Below are 15,900 nucleotides of genomic sequence, written 5' to 3'. Positions count from 1 at the left end.
ACAAAGATGTCCTCTCTCACCACTCTTATTCAAGATAATTTTGGAAGTCCTAGCCATGGCAATCACAGAAGAAAAAGAAATAAAAGGAATCCAAATTGGAAAAGAAGAAGTAAAATTGTCACTGTTTGCAGATGACATGACATTATTCATAGAAAATCCTAAAGATGCCACCAGAAAACTACTAGAGCTAATGAATGAATTTTGAAAAGTTTCAGGATACAAAATTAATGCACAAAAATATCTTGCATTCCTATACACTAACAATGAAAAATCAGAAAGAGAAGTTAAGGGAAAAAATCTCATGTACCATTGCAATAAAAACAATAAAATACCCAGGAATAAAACTGACTAAGGAAGTAAAAGACCAGTATGCAAAAAGCTATAAGACATTGGTGAAAGAAATCAAAGATGACACAAACAGATGGAGAGATATACCATGTTCTTGGATGGGAAGAATCAATACTGTGAGAATGACTATACTACCCCAAACAACCTACAGATTCAATGCAATCCCTATCAAACCACCAATGACATTTTTCACAGAACTAGAATAAAAAAATTCACAATTTGTATGGAATCACAAAGACCCTGAATAGCCAAAGCAATGTTGAGAAAGAAAAAGAGAGCTGGAGGAATGAGGTTCCCTGTCTTCAAACTGTACTACAAAGCTACAGTAAAAGCAAAGCTACAGCACTAGCAGAGAAACAGAAATACAGATCAGAGTAACAGGATAGAAAGCCCAGAGACAAACACACACACATATGACCACCTAATCCACAACAAAGTAGAATATATAATAGAGAAAAGACTGTCTCTTCAATAAGTGGTGTCTGGAAAACTGGACAGCTACATGTAAAAGAATGAACTTACAACACTCCCTAACACCATACACAAAAATAAACTTAAAATGGATTAAAGACCTAAATGTAAGATGGGAAACTATAAAACTCTTAGAGGAAAACATAGGAAAAACACTCTTTGACATAAATCACAGCAAGATCATTTTTGACTCACCTCCTAGAGTAATGAAAATAAAAACACACAATAAAAACCAACAAATGGGACCTAATAAAACTTAAAGCTTTTGCACAACAAAGAAAACCATAAATGAGACAAAAAAGACAGCCCTCAGAATAGGAGAAAATATTTGTAAACAAAGCAACTAACAAGGAATTAATCTTCAAAATACACAAACAGCTCATGCAGCTCAATATCAAAAAAAGCACATGAAAAGATGCTTAACATCACTAATTATTAGAGAAATGTAGATCAAAACTACAATGAGATCTCACCTCACACTGGTCAGAATGGCCATCATCAAAAAATCTACAAACAATAAATGATGCAGAAGGTGTGGAAAAAAGGGAACCCTCTTATACTGTTGATGGGAATGTAAATTGATGCAGCTGCTTTGGAGAATAGTATGGAGGTTCCTTAAAAAACCAAAAAATATAACTACCATATGACCCAATAGTCCCACTACTGAGCATATACCATGAGAAACCCATAATTTAAAAAGACACCTGCACCCCAATGTTCATTGAAGCACTATTTACAATAGCCAGGACATGGAAGCAACCTAAATGTCCATCGGCAGATGAATGGATAAAGACGATGTGGTACATATACACAATGGCATATCACCCAGTCGTAAAAAGGAACAGAATTGGGTCATTTTTAGAGATGTGGATGTACCTAGAGACTGTCATACAGAGTGAAGTAAGTCAGAAAGAGAAAAACAAATATACATTAACTCATATATGTGGAATCTAGAAAAGTGGTACAGATGAACGTATTTGCAGGTCAGGAATAAGGATGCAGATGTAGAGAACGGACATGTGGACATTGTGAGGGGAGGGGGCATGAGATGAATTTGGAGATTGGTATTGATGTACGTGCACTGCCCCGTGCAAAACAGATAGCTAGTGGAAACCTGCTGTACAGTGCAGGGAGCTTCTGCACTGCAGTGACGTAGATGGGTGGGAAACGGGGAGGTGGGAGGGAGATCCAAGAGGGAGAGAATATATGTATACTATAGCTGATTCACTTCTTTGTACGGCAGAATCTAACACAACATTGTAAACCGACTATACCCAAATTAGAAAAAGAAAAAACTTACTTTGTATTCCTGAAATTCATTAAGGAAGGGTTAGAATTACATTAAGTGTAGTCATGACTTTTTCATCCTAAATTCTGGGATTTTGGATGAGTTACTTATCACATTACCTTCTCTGAATCTCTTGTTGAGCTCTAAATTCTTTGAATTCAGGTACCTACTGTAATTTTTTCTGTATTCCTAAAGCAGAAAGTCTAGCAAATGGTTTCTAGAAGGAAAGAATGGTGTTAGCCAGTTCAGGTCTTATGAAGTCTAAAGACTCCAAATCCATTACTTGCTCCAAATTCCATCCCCTGCCTTCTAAGAGTGGTGGAAAAAAAAAAAAAAGACAGCCTTTCATTTTTATTTCAGATTTATTGGAATGTTTAAAGAAATGTCTCTTTTCTGCTAACAGGATCCCAAAACATGTATACAGTGGCAGAACTCCTGGCTTCCTAAAGAAAAGGAAGAGGAAATAAAAGAAAAAAATGAATTCTACTAAAAGAAATTCAAGTTATAAAATCACTCCACCAAGGGGTCACACAGACTCATAAGAGGGAAGAGCCCATGTTATGTCTAAATATTGCCCTGCTGAGGTAAAGGGGAGGAACATCTAAAACTGAGCTTTCATCATCTCTGGCCACCTCTCAATCTATATCAGCTAACCTTGAGAAAGGGCCATCTATATCTGAAGAACTTTGAGAGGAGTGCAGTGTGCTCTGCACTAAACAACAGAAAGGCATCCTTTCATTATCCACTGTTTATTATATTAGACCTTGAGATCTTGACCAGGATGTAGTTCAGCACTCTTCCCCCAACCTCGCCCCACCCATACTACACACACACATCTGTCCCTACAACTTACTTTTTTAATATCCTGGAAAGAGGTAGAAACATCTTGTCAAAGTCACTCTTTCAGCAGTGGGCATCTGTGCCCTACCATCTGGCAGCTCAAATGAAAATCGAACCTAAAAGTAAACGAAGGTCTGTAGATTTTGTTTTTCCTGAGTAAAAGAATTTTCACTTATGCTGGAAAAATTGCAAAAAGTATAGCAAAATAAGTGATAAAAACAAAAAGTTTGTGCCTCTGTACAGATCAGCAATACACATCTAAGATGGAATGACCATGCTTTTAAAAGCTACTGAATCTAATAGATATGAATACAAGCAAATTAAAGTCCACTCATTTGTCTATTCAGAAAAGAGAGGAGTTCAAATAATTGATTGTCTTCTAGGGGGTTTCTAGGTCACAAAACTTGGAACTGGCTTCCAGGTTGGCTGACTCATCAAAGACCCTCAAAACTCATTTGAAATGGAGAGCAGTTTTTAGTAGAAAAACATGTCCAGAGCTGCTCCGTAGAGAGTTAGAACAAACAGGTAAGTAGAGTGTGAGAAGTATCTAGCACCTACCTTTCGGAAAATTTCTTCCAGGTCACAAAACCAGGCATATTCTTGCAAATGTTCAATGAGTTTAATAATAAAAAGAGAACCCAATACAGGATGTCGCCAAGAAACATTATCTGTGAAGAAAGCACATTCCAAATTTCATGCAAAGTCTTGCCTGACCACAAAAATGGAGTCCTAGGATTTCTATTCCAGCTGAGGCAGGATGTTGAGTTTATGCTGTTTCCTACAGACTGTATGCCATTTTAAACTGAATATATTCATCATTTAGTGTGTATATTTTCACTGATACTTGACAATAGTTAAAGTCATGTGAAGTATGCTATATAAGGTATAGATGTTAGGACAGCACAGTCTCTGAGTTCAAGGAAACACAAGTCTAGTAAACAAGGAGAGAAAGGCAGAATGGGGTGGAAGGGAGTGACTGGGCTTTGAGAAAGAAATACCTGAGTGTGGATCCCAGGAGTACTACTTAGTGACTTGATAGTTAATTATATGTTCTGAAATGCAATGGCTTTGACTGCAATGGGTAGGGTAATAACTTCTGCCACAAAGATATATTTTCATATTAGATGTAATGTATCACAAGGATCTGGGGGAATATAGGATATATAATACCCAGTCTATACAAGGTAATCATATTAATAATATTTCAGTTTATCTACTTTATAATTTAATTAAAATCAAATAATACTGACCATAAGGTATTTAGACAAAGAAAATATTAACTAAATATGAAAATGGTACCAACAGCAAAGAAATACATACCTAGAAAACATTTCAGAGGGAAAGATCATATTCTATTGGAGGACAAAACAGTCTTATGGAAAAGACATTGAAAAAGAATAATTATACAAAATAGTAGGGACATAGAAGTTATAAGCCATTTTAAAGTTATGCAAAGGAATATATAAGAAAAGTATCAATACCTGTGCATTTAACATGGTTACATGCTTTAAAAACCTTTTTGCCAATAAACATGGTAATAAAAGGTAAAATAGTAATGGATTAATATCCTATCTAAAACTACAACTGTCTTACGAAGCTGGTTCCAGTTAAAGGAAGTAGGTGGGAGAGAGTTGCAGGCTGGTATCTCTGTAAGTTCTTTGTGAAATTAGGTAGGGGAAGGTCACTTTTCTTCAGAAGAGCACTACATACAATGTAATTGGGATTAATACCAGAGAATGTGAAACTAGGTTTACTTTTGGAAACTGAAGACAACTGAACTGGAGTTTCTATGAATCATCTGGAAAGGAGGGTAAGGAAAGTGAATGAAAAGGAGACAGAAATCACCAAGATGGATGACAAGAAGACAGGGGGCTACAAAGTCTATAATTGCCAGGGGTAAATCTCTTGTGGAAGACTGGGATCAAAGGATTAAAAAAAAATAGTTATGTCTAATATTAAGTCTGCTAAATATACACAAACTGTAAATGTGTGGAGGTTTTGCTTAGTGTCATTGTTTTCAATTGTTGAAAAAAATTGATTTCTACATCAAGATATAGTCAACACACGAAGTGAGAGAGTGTCATGGACATATATACACTGCCAAATGTAGAATAGATAGCTAGTGGGAAGCAGCCACATGGTACAGGGAGATAAGCTCGGTGTTTTGTGTCCACCTAGAGGTGTGGGATAGGGAAGGTGGGAGGGAGACGCAAGAGGGAGGAGATATGGGGATATATGTACATGTACAGCTGATTCACTTTGCTATAAAGCAGAAACTAACACACCATTGTAAAGCAATTATACTCCAATAAAGATTTAAAAAAAAGGTTATGATCAACAGAATGCAAAAAGCAGGCTATCTCCGGAGAGATGCCACCTTATTATAGAAAATAATCTGGAAATGAAACTATTTGATCAGAGGCAAGTCTTTAAGGTTGGAAGTAATCAAGAGAATGTCAATGTCCAAGAAATTCCAAAGCATAGTGTATGACTTTTATTTAAACCTTTATATGGAAAGTAACTCAAGGTAAAACCTTGAATTAAGTTACAACATAGAAACATCTTTAATAGTTGCCATCATTTAATGTGCACTTTACTCTGTCATGCTCAATATTTCATATTTATTATCTCATTTAATCCTTACAACAATGATATTTGTATTCACATATATTAGTGAGGAATTCAAAGAAAGCCCAGAGAAGCTACATACAGAGTACTAAATGACAGAGTCAAAATATAATTGGCAGTACTCTTAATCTAAAACCTAGACTTAGAATCATTCAGGTTGTTTCTGTTTCATAAACTCCATATTTCTGTTTGAAACAACTTTAACTTAGGGACCCAATATGCTTTGTCTGTTTTTCTCCTTCTCCCTACCCCTTTTATAAATACCACAGTTTTATAATACTTGTCTAGGCAAATTGAACTGTTGAGAGATCCCAAAATGTAGACCTTTTGGTATGTGGAGTCAGATTCTAATTTACTTCAGTGTGGATATGTTTCTATTTATTTCTCACAGTCCAGGAAAATATTTTGCACCATGGGAGTTTACTAGTTACTAATTTAGTAAAAATATATGTATATTTATTTGGTCTCCATGGATAAGGGGAATTGAAGGTGTAACTGAGAGGAAGGCTTGAGTTAGTCTTCAAGAGTCTCATGAAAAGTTCAACACAGATATCCACACTCTAGTGGATGGCTGTGAGTTTCTGCATTGGTAATGCCCACAAACGTGTCTTACACAGATACCCGTTACCTGGTGTTGAAGAGCAGAAAGCAATAAAATCCTTCTCTACGTGGGCTTTCTTAATGGCATCATCCTCAAAATCTTCTGGAGCCAATAAGGAACAGTTTCCAGAAGCTTCTACTGAATCTTTTAGCCATACCACTCCTTGATTCTCTGGAAAGACAAGATTTGGTCCCTTGTTCTATCAATAGTCAAGAGAACTTTCTCCCCTAAACGTCTGTTCAACCATATTTACTAATTTATTTGTCATTAGCTTTAATTCACATGCAGATACACACATAACTTTCAAAAACTATCTTTTCAACAACGCTTATCTTAAGAGGCTCATCTTATCTCTCCTAACCCTCAAATGAATATATCCCATCCAAGTATCCCAACCAAGTATCAAAGTCTTAAGATTAAAAGTGGTATCTCAGCTGAAAATGGAACAAATATCTTCCAACCAGTCATACAATTCATAGAAGTTACACTCTTGTTTGTAATGTCAAAGAACATCTACTGTCACCAAAAAAGATTGTAACCTTTTTTGAGTAGACTCAAAGGAATTGAAAAATACTGGATACATACAGATGATGAGATCAAAACTTCAGCGTCTGTGTTCTAACAGACATCAGCACTCACCACCACGGCAGGCCTGGATAATGATCACCTTGGGTTTGTCTTTCAAACTTGGACAATTCCATGTGTTCAAAATTTGAAAGATGGTGTTGACTTTTAATACATCTTGGACTTCTTCAGAGTATTTCTTCCCACAAACGCCAGTCCGGATTCCATGAGACATGAGCACCAGAAAAGTACTATCAGAGGTCCGGTGCTCTGGGCGAGCAGCAAATGCCTTCAGCTCTATAGTCATATCCTGAAAGAGACATACCACTGATTTTGAACTATGTGATTGGTTATCATGGCACCTTGGAATCCAATAAAGAGACATTAAGGAATTGCTGAATGATATGAAAATCAATGAAATACAAAAGGAAAATTTAAGTTTCAATTCACGGAAAGGTGAAGAAAGTGTTATGGGGTGCCATTCAGGGATTTCTGGTAGAATGTAAGGGACTATTTATTTATTTATTTAGCTGTGGACATTATTGAATTAATAGAACACTTCCCAGTTAAAAGTTTTACCAGACCCTTGCTAAAAGACTCTATGTTAAAAAAAAAAAAAAAAAAAGACTCTAGGTTAGAAGCATGAAGTACCCTACAAGAACAAATTTAGATTTTAGACTGTCAAGAGATTAAGTTTCTGGTTCTACAACCAATCTTTCTAACATATTTAGGAATATAAAGGGCATGACCATTGTCTCTACATTATGACAGACATTACCGAAGCGGTGAGATTTTCTTTCACATCCACACTGTACCCCAGACCTTCTAGTAGCATCTTCATGTTTCTGATATCAACATCAGCTCCATCTCTCCTGGGAAGATTTTCAAACTCTGTGTTGCAGATAATGAGGGCAATACGTGTGCGGATTGACCTTTCCATTATTGGGTAAATCTGTAAGAAATGCAGGTTGGATGCACAGTCTTGTTCTCTCTAATTAAATATTCATCTTGTAGGTATAAGACAGCTTCTCCTCCCTTAGTCCTACATAGAAACCTAATCTCTTGTAAATGGATAAAAGCAGAGAGGGAGAATGAGTCCTACCATAGGAGTGGAATGAAATTTGCAAATGCCCAGATGGCAGCTGAGCACTTGATTTAATTACTTTTGAGAGGTAGGGCTGTGTGAGATGAACTGGCTTGGAGTCATAATGACTCAATTTTAAAATGTATTCCTTGACTTACTGGTTTAGCCAAAATAGTTAACAATCCATGTCTCAGTTTCCTGATCTCTAAAATGGGTTATTTTGAGGGTTCAAGGTGTTATTAATAGCAACTTCCTTAGAACAGTGTCTGATTCATATTAAGCATTAAATAGATACTATTGTTGTTATCATTATAATTATTCACTCAGGGGATTGGACCAAACTTGGAAATCTTTACATAAACCTGGGAAATAGGAAACCTTTATGTAAGGGAAGAGCAGGATGGTTTTCCAGAACCTCTCAAGGAAATTAGCTCTAAGGCAGAACACTGCAGTTTTGAATGGTCTCCAGTGTATATTTCACCCGGATCCTTATGTTCTGAGCACAGCACCTCTGCTGACTTTTCTTTCCATATCCTTTGGGCTGTTTCTAGGGGGCAAAGCTTGAGGTTCCCTCCTGGCCCTGAAGATGCAAGCTTAACTGGGTTGTCCTGCATTGCCTGAGGATCTGCAAGAGACAAGAAACATTATGAATAATGGCATTCCTGAGTGTCCCATTTGGTGCTCCTCCTAGAATCATCTGTGTGTGAAGCCACGGAGGAGGAAATTAATCTTTAGGAAGACAATCTTGGGCTAGTCCTTAGCATCATTAAATGCATCTCTGCTAAAGGAATATATTCCAAGCCAGAGATTTCCAGTGGTGTGATACAGTCATCACAACGCTTCATCTCTTGGAATCAGCATTTCACAAATCTTTTTCATTAAAATAATTGAAAGGGAGTTTTTTAAGGCCATGCATGATAAAATTCTCAGAAAACAATATGTTAGATAAAATAGTTAAGATATAAATGTATTTCAAATAATTGAAAGTTAGGATAATGGAGGTAGACCTTAATGAATCTATTTCAATGATTTTTAAAACAAAATACGTTTATGTATCTATTTATTTAGTTATTTATTTGCTTAACAGGCATGATAGGCATTAGAGATGTGAAGGAAAGAAAGAAAGAGAGAAAAAAAGTAAGAAAGAAAGAAAGTGAGTCTTTGTCCTAACCTTTAAGATCTCTCTACTGTGTGTACATATAGTGAGAAGGAGAAGATATTGAATACATGAACTAGAATTAATATGAAATAGAATGATAAATACAAAAATCAAGGTGTACTCTTAGAGAGATTTAAAGCACTAAGCATTGATTGCACAAATATATGAGGAAGAGTTTCCACAGCAGTTCATGTGAAAAAAGCCTTGGGGGTTTCTTTGATCACAAGTTCAACACCATCCAATAATGTGATGTATTTTCTAAAGAAATTAACATAATCTTTGTCTCCAAATAGAAATAAGTTTTCTTGATATTTGGAAGATCCTTTAGAAACTAAACTATTCAAGCAAGAAACATATTCAATTTTGAAAGGGAATTTGAAGAAAATTATGTATATTCAGGTAAACCAAGGTAGCATGAAGTGTGTTGACTGTGGAGAAAGTAAGAGATAATTAGAATGGATATATCTGAGAAAACTATAGAAATCAGTATTATGTGGAAGAAATGTATTCCTTCATAAAGGAGTCTGAAGAACAATAGAAAACATTAAAGATAAATATTTGGATTTTGTTAGAACTAATTTTTCTTATGGCATTTGGTTTTATAGTGAGTGTCCCATCCCATGAAATAGCTAAGAAAATATGCACCCTTAATTGATTCACTAGAGTAATTTCTAAACTTGGTGAAATATTTGCTTCTGTGGCCTCTAAATTTCTTCCAAATTAAGGGTATTTTTATTTTAAGAGAAAAGGGTCACTTTGTGATGAAATCTATCCACAACTGTGGATGAAATACTGTTCCAAGACAAGTAAAGCACTGATTATTTGATAAGCAAGAAGCTAGATTCAGACAAATATAAAGTTTGCTAATAAGAAATCTAATGCATATTGACCTTGATTCAATAAAGCTGAGACCACCATTTTCAGGGTAGAGAATGAAATATTTTTAAGAACTTCTTTGTGATTTGGGACCTAGGTATTTCTTGTGCTACCTTCGATATTGTGTAGAATTAAAAGTTTTTCATTTAAGTTTTGTGGCAGAGACTGGCTAGCTGTTCAACAAGACACTTTATTCTTTTTTTCCTGGACACATAGCTGATCTATATTGCCAACAAATCCAGTGACTTGGTGTGACCATATAACTAAGTTCTAGACAATGGGATGCAAGCTGAAATACTGTGTGATTCATCCAGGTCAAGCCTAGCAAAGTCTATCACAAATGATCCCACATACTCTTTCCAATGTCATTAACTTGACTGTTATTACCACAGTTATTCTGACATCATATGTTGCAGATATCAGATGATGGAAGAGGCCTAGGTATCTGAATTAGCACTTGGAGGAAAGCTGCCTTCTGATGAAAAATGCCCATTTTAGAATTTTTGTGATTTGGGAAAAGCTTTTCTATCATATCTGAGCCATTATAAATATGTCTGTGTTATAACGTTCCATATCATCTTAACTGATACAGATATGTGTAGTGTCATTTCCATCCCTAAATTTATGGTTGGCTTTAATTTGATGGTGGAGCTTCTTAAATGCCTATTCATTCACTACTCATATATTCATGTAAGTTCAATAAAAGCAAGACCCTTTCTTGTTTCGTTCATTACTCTCTAAATAGTTTATAGAATAGGGTCTGTAACACAGTTGGCATGTGCTAAATATTTTCTAATGGCATAGCAAATAGTAGTGACTCTGGCCACATTAGTCAGTGAAATAGTCTTAACAAATATATGTTCATACACATTACAGGTCAACTTCTATTAGATGTTATCTATAAATAAATCAGATATGTTCAATTTCCTCATTAAGCTTAAAGTTCTGTGAGGGAAAAGGATGTATTTACTAAAAAAAAAATTACAAGAAAAATATATTGAGAGTTATGACTGGAGAATTATGGAACACTGTAGCAATGGGGGCTCTGAAATCTAATTGTAGAAGTAGAAATGCAGAGACAGATCTGAATTTGAGAGAGAAATCAATAAAATCTGGCTGCTGCTTGAATGTTGGAAGTGAGGAAGAAGAAAGAGTCTATGATAATTTCAGGTTTCTGGTTTGAATAACTGGGTGATGGTGGCACCATTAATCAAGATAGAGGAAAGTGGAAGGGAAGCAAGGTGGGGGAAGGATGGAAAGCTATCTCTGGGCTCATGTAGAGTAAAAGTGTCTGCAGGAGATATGAGTGTACACGTTCAGTAGACACTTAGTGAAGTGTGGCACTCAAGTGGTTAGTCAGGATTTGAGATACAGATTCAGAATTTGTTGGTATAAACATGATAGTGAAGCTATAGAAACAGCTCCTGCTAAAGCAGAATAGAGTAAGAAGAGAAAATGGTATAGAATAAATCTGTGGGAATTACTCATAGCACCCCTTACCCTGGATTCATCCCATTAATCTGTAGTTAATGTCAGGGAAGGTGGGGTTCAAAGAATGACATTGCTTTGAAAATATCATTACCTGGGAAAGGAGGAACCACCACTTGGGATTCTTGTGTATTAAGATAATTCCCAGATTGTGAACCTGAGGAAAGATGAAGGACATTAAAATAGTCACAGTCTCTGAAGATTCTTACCCCAATGTGTTAGACACACAGCCTCTGTAATCTGCATTTGACTTACTCACTCAAATCTATTAATATCTTCTCTGGGATCACTATGCATTGTGATTGTCAATTTCAAGGACAAGGATTGAGATTTAATTTATTTAAGGTTTTATAAGGATCTCACTGTAGCAACACCCACCTGAGAAACTTATTCCAGAAACTTAAGAATTGGCATGAGCCAACAAGTTAAAAATACTCCAAGTTTTTCTCTCATAGTACCTATTGAAGACAAGATTTCTATAGGCAAAATATGGTTCATGTCTCTGTTGTGAATGGAGGAGAGCCATAGGACATCCCACAAAACTTCAAGTCCAAGGAAGCAGGCTGCAGTTTGTCCCATCTTTCCCATGTAGACTGCTGGACTAAATTAACCATCAATAAATTCAAGAACATTTTCTGGAGGAGGCCTTGCTATTGTAGTATTGTGTCTGCTAAGAAGTTATTTTATATCTCTCCCTTTACAGTACATTTAAATATTACATCCAATTATCATATACTAGCACCCTGAAACAACTGGCAAATAGACGAGGAGGAAACAAGTCATGACAACCCTGACAGAGGAGGCATCATCTGACAACTAGGGAGGCAGACTCCAGGAATTAGAATTATCACGAGTTGTATAAGTGCCTCTACAGTTCAAGGACTATGAGTTGAAAGAAATATGACAAGGAAGAAGACACTTTGGTTATTATACAAATATTCTAGAACCTTACTGTTATTGATTGATTGTCTTTAATTCTTGAGGCAGGGGTTAAAGTAAAATATGTATCAAAAAAAACAAACACACACAAAGAAATTCGACACAGAAAACATTTGCTGTGTCACTCAGAGGGGCACAGGCTTCTCTCAATCCTTAGGAAAAAAATGGCTTCTTGCTTTCAAATAACATCTTCTTCCCCTGAATGACTTCCAGAAGCACAAAAGAAACCCGTAACTGTAAGTCCATCAGAGCTCCTGTTTTTTTTTTTTTGTTATTTTTTTTTTTTTTTTTTATGGAGGAACTAGGGAACTACAGAAGTGGCAGCTCAGATGGCTGAACCTGTACTGGGCCCTCAGGAGACTAGAGTAGGGGAGCTGGGCCTCCCAGAATGGTCCCCAGCAGAGTACCATGCTAGTGCACAATCTTATTCAAAAGAAAATGCAAGGGGGCAACTAAAAGAGTCTGCTTAAAATCCTTACTTTTCTGTAAAGTTGAATTTATTCTCTGAGAGTTCCACTATCCCTGAAATATATTTTATTCCACCTGGAGAGCAAAATTTGGAGAGAAGTTGGACAAAGTATTTGATTACAGACCTTAAACCTTTGTGTCTGATGACTACATAAGTTCCTAGGGACCTCTAGGCTTTAACTAACTATTTTAACTAACTAACTAGATGAATCAATAGTGCCTTGCTAGGAGGACTAGAGGATATAGCATGAAGCTTTTCAAGACTGTTCTCATGACCTTCAACAAATGAGCTACGACATTCTCAGGATAGGAAATAAGCTTTAATCAAAATAAGGCCACTAAGGGCTTCCCTGGTGGCGCAGTGGTTGAGAGTCCGCCTGCCAATGCAGGGGACACGGGTTCGTGCCCCGGTCTGGGAAGATCCCACATGCCACGGAGCAGCTAGGCCCGTAAGCCATGGCCACTGAGCCTGCGCGTCCGGAGCCTGTGCTCACAATGGGAGAGGCCACAACAGTGAGAGGCCCGTGTACCGCAAAAAAAAAAAAAAAAAAAAAAAAAAGAGAAGCCCTGTAAGACCAAAAGAACAGGAACAAAGAAGAAAAGAGACAGAGGGGATGCAGAATGACCACTGATATAGAAATGGGGCCCTGAAGCCAGAGGTAGGGAAGTTGTTTGCAAACTAACATGACCAATGAAGAAATCAGATGTTAGGCATAAAGAAACATGGCCTACATGAACTTCAGTCTGAGTCATTGACCCTTACCTGAGGAAAGCCCCAGTGTTCCTGCAAGGAGGGAGTCATCTTCACGAATATGACTGATGCAAATTTGGCATGCCTGGGGCCCTTTCCGAATAACAGAGTCTATTAAAGCTCGGGCTTTATCCATAACTGTAGCATTTTCATCTCTTACTTTCTCCATCTCCTGCTGGTTCAGCACTCTTTTCTCTAATAGCTCATCCAGCAAGCCATTTATTGTACCCATGCCCACTGAGTGGACAAACAGCTTTCTCTTCTCCTTCAGGACCTTGTCTGTTGGAAACACAAGGATGCCTCAAGTCACAGAAACAGCCTCATTTTCCTTTCATCTCAGCAACGGATTATAGAATCCTTTAGATTTAATCAATAAAATGTCCCTCCCCACACAGTGTGGTAATCCTGAGGACACCCACATCTCTTATTCTTCCCTCAGTATTACCCATATGCTCACTGTGTGGCCTGAAGACTCAGATTTACTACCTCCAACTTAGTACCTGAAAACCAGGGGTCGTCATAACATACCTCATGTTTATTCAACTGTGCGTAATAAAATAATGAAATAGTGATTGCCCATTTCCTTTGGGGACAACAACTGCTGGTACCATTCTATGCCAATTCTGCATCGTCTGTCAGACTGTGACATTTAAGAATTCAGTTAAGATTGCAAAATGACAGCAGGATACCAGCCAGTAAAGCCCGGTTCCTTTCTGGACCTTGTCTTCCCTTTTTAAAGACTGGGGGGCTTCTGGGCCCCTTCTCTCCTTCCCTTTGCCCCCACCCCTCCCTCTCTTTGCACTCCCTCTGTTCTGCTCACCTAAACATTCACAGAACTTAATTATGGTTTCTGCAAAAAACAGCCCCTTCCAAAACTATTCTTTCAAGAAAGAAACTCACCGGCCATAGCTTTTCTCTCTTAGCCTTGGTGTGTTGTATGAAACTGAAAGCATGTTCCACCTTCCTTTTCAGCAGGGCGTGTACACATTGCAAAATACCCATGACACATGCATATATATGCATTTTTTGTTGTTGTTCCAAAGAAATTATCAGATTACTGAAACTTAGGCCACATCAGGGAGTGTATCCTTCACGAGAACTTGACTCACGTCAGGGTAGGAAGGGAAAGGGGCTTACAGAATAAGAAAAGAGTGAGAAAGTATATATACAATTAAACTCACATAATAATGAAGTGTGATCTGCAAAAGCAACTCATTCTTTGGTATCTTCATTCATTCAGGCTGCTCTAACAAAATACCACAGACTGTATGACTTATAAACAAGAGAAATGTATTCCTCACAGTTCCAGAGGCTCAGAGTCTAAGATCAGGGTGCCAGCATTGTTGAGTTGTGGTGAAGTTCCTTTTATGAGTTGCAGACTGCCAATCTCTCACCATTGTCCTCACATGGCAGAAAGAACAAGGTATCTCTCTGGGAATCTCTGTTATAAGGGTTCTGCCCTCATGATCAATTCAACACCCAAAGGTCCCACCTCCTAATACCATCACCTTGGGCATTAGGTTTTGAACATGTGAATTTGGCACAGACATTCAACCTACAGTACTGGGAGAAGATGAACCACTGTGATCCATGGTCCCACCTCATGACTCTGGGCTGTGTCCTAGGAGCTGTTTGTCTCTGTGAAGCTTTTAGGAAGGGAACTTCCTAAAAAGTTCTACTGAAAGAACTTCCTACATTTTCTATTTTTAGGAAAGAAACATTTCTCACCAGAATCAAATCTAACACTCTTCTTTTCAAGTGGCTCTGTTTTGAGGGGCAATGCAGAGATAAAAGCACAGGCTCCAGACTCAGAATGTTGGACTTAGCACTTTAACTATATGTTCTTGGGCAAGGTATAGAACTTTTCTATGCTTTGCTTCCTCTATCTGTAAAATGCTTTCATTAATAGTACATACATACACAGTTTTGAGCATTAAGTAGGTGAAAATGTGGAAATTGCATAGAACATTTCCTGACACATGATAAACAAACAATAAGTGGTGTTATTATTTATAATATAAATATTTTACACTAGAAAAATAGCCAAGGTTAATTATCTGCAGATTTTCCTTCTATCTTTTGTGCAACACATTTATTCATTCATCTAGCAAATATATATGGATGACCTACTCCATACCAGACACTGTTATATGTGCCAGGGTTTAGCCAAAACAAACAATGGTCCCCTACCCACCATGGCCTCACATTCAAAATGAAAAGACAAACATGAAACCGAACATGCGTAACTAGGATATTCAGAATATTAGATGTGGTAAGTGCTACGGAGGAGAAATTAATTAGGGAAGCAGGTTATGAATGTTGGAAGACTCATTAATACTAAAAATAAAGGAGTCCGGAAAGGCACAAGAAGTCATTGCTTTTTGTAAACACATGT

General features: G+C 37.1%; 1 protein-coding gene across 1 annotated transcript in view; it reads right to left on the bottom strand.

Moving 5' to 3' along the window:
• LOC309825985 (caspase-13) overlaps positions 1-14,424 on the bottom strand; it is a 36,472-nt gene extending 22,048 nt beyond the window's left edge. Inside the window, exons 1-10 of the mRNA XM_082659909.1 lie at positions 14,406-14,424; positions 13,518-13,784; positions 11,442-11,504; positions 8,334-8,449; positions 7,519-7,692; positions 6,816-7,050; positions 6,204-6,347; positions 3,506-3,615; positions 2,961-3,063; positions 2,451-2,550 (exon numbers count right to left, since the gene is read on the bottom strand). Of these exons, the coding sequence (XP_082516035.1) occupies positions 2,965-3,063; positions 3,506-3,615; positions 6,204-6,347; positions 6,816-7,050; positions 7,519-7,692; positions 8,334-8,449; positions 11,442-11,504; positions 13,518-13,784; positions 14,406-14,412 (1,215 nt within the window). The 5' untranslated portion in view covers positions 14,413-14,424 and the 3' untranslated portion in view covers positions 2,451-2,550; positions 2,961-2,964. Of the gene's footprint in view, positions 2,551-2,960; positions 3,064-3,505; positions 3,616-6,203; positions 6,348-6,815; positions 7,051-7,518; positions 7,693-8,333; positions 8,450-11,441; positions 11,505-13,517; positions 13,785-14,405 lie in introns of the transcript that reaches the window.
• Between the last annotated feature and the right edge of the window lie 1,476 nt (positions 14,425-15,900).

The sequence above is a fragment of the Grampus griseus genome (genome assembly GCF_964374135.1).
Source record: "Grampus griseus genome assembly, chromosome: 8".
Lineage (NCBI taxonomy): Eukaryota > Metazoa > Chordata > Mammalia > Artiodactyla > Delphinidae > Grampus > Grampus griseus.
The sequence above is the reverse complement of the archived record's forward strand: the minus strand, read 5'-3'. Positions and strand labels throughout refer to the sequence as shown.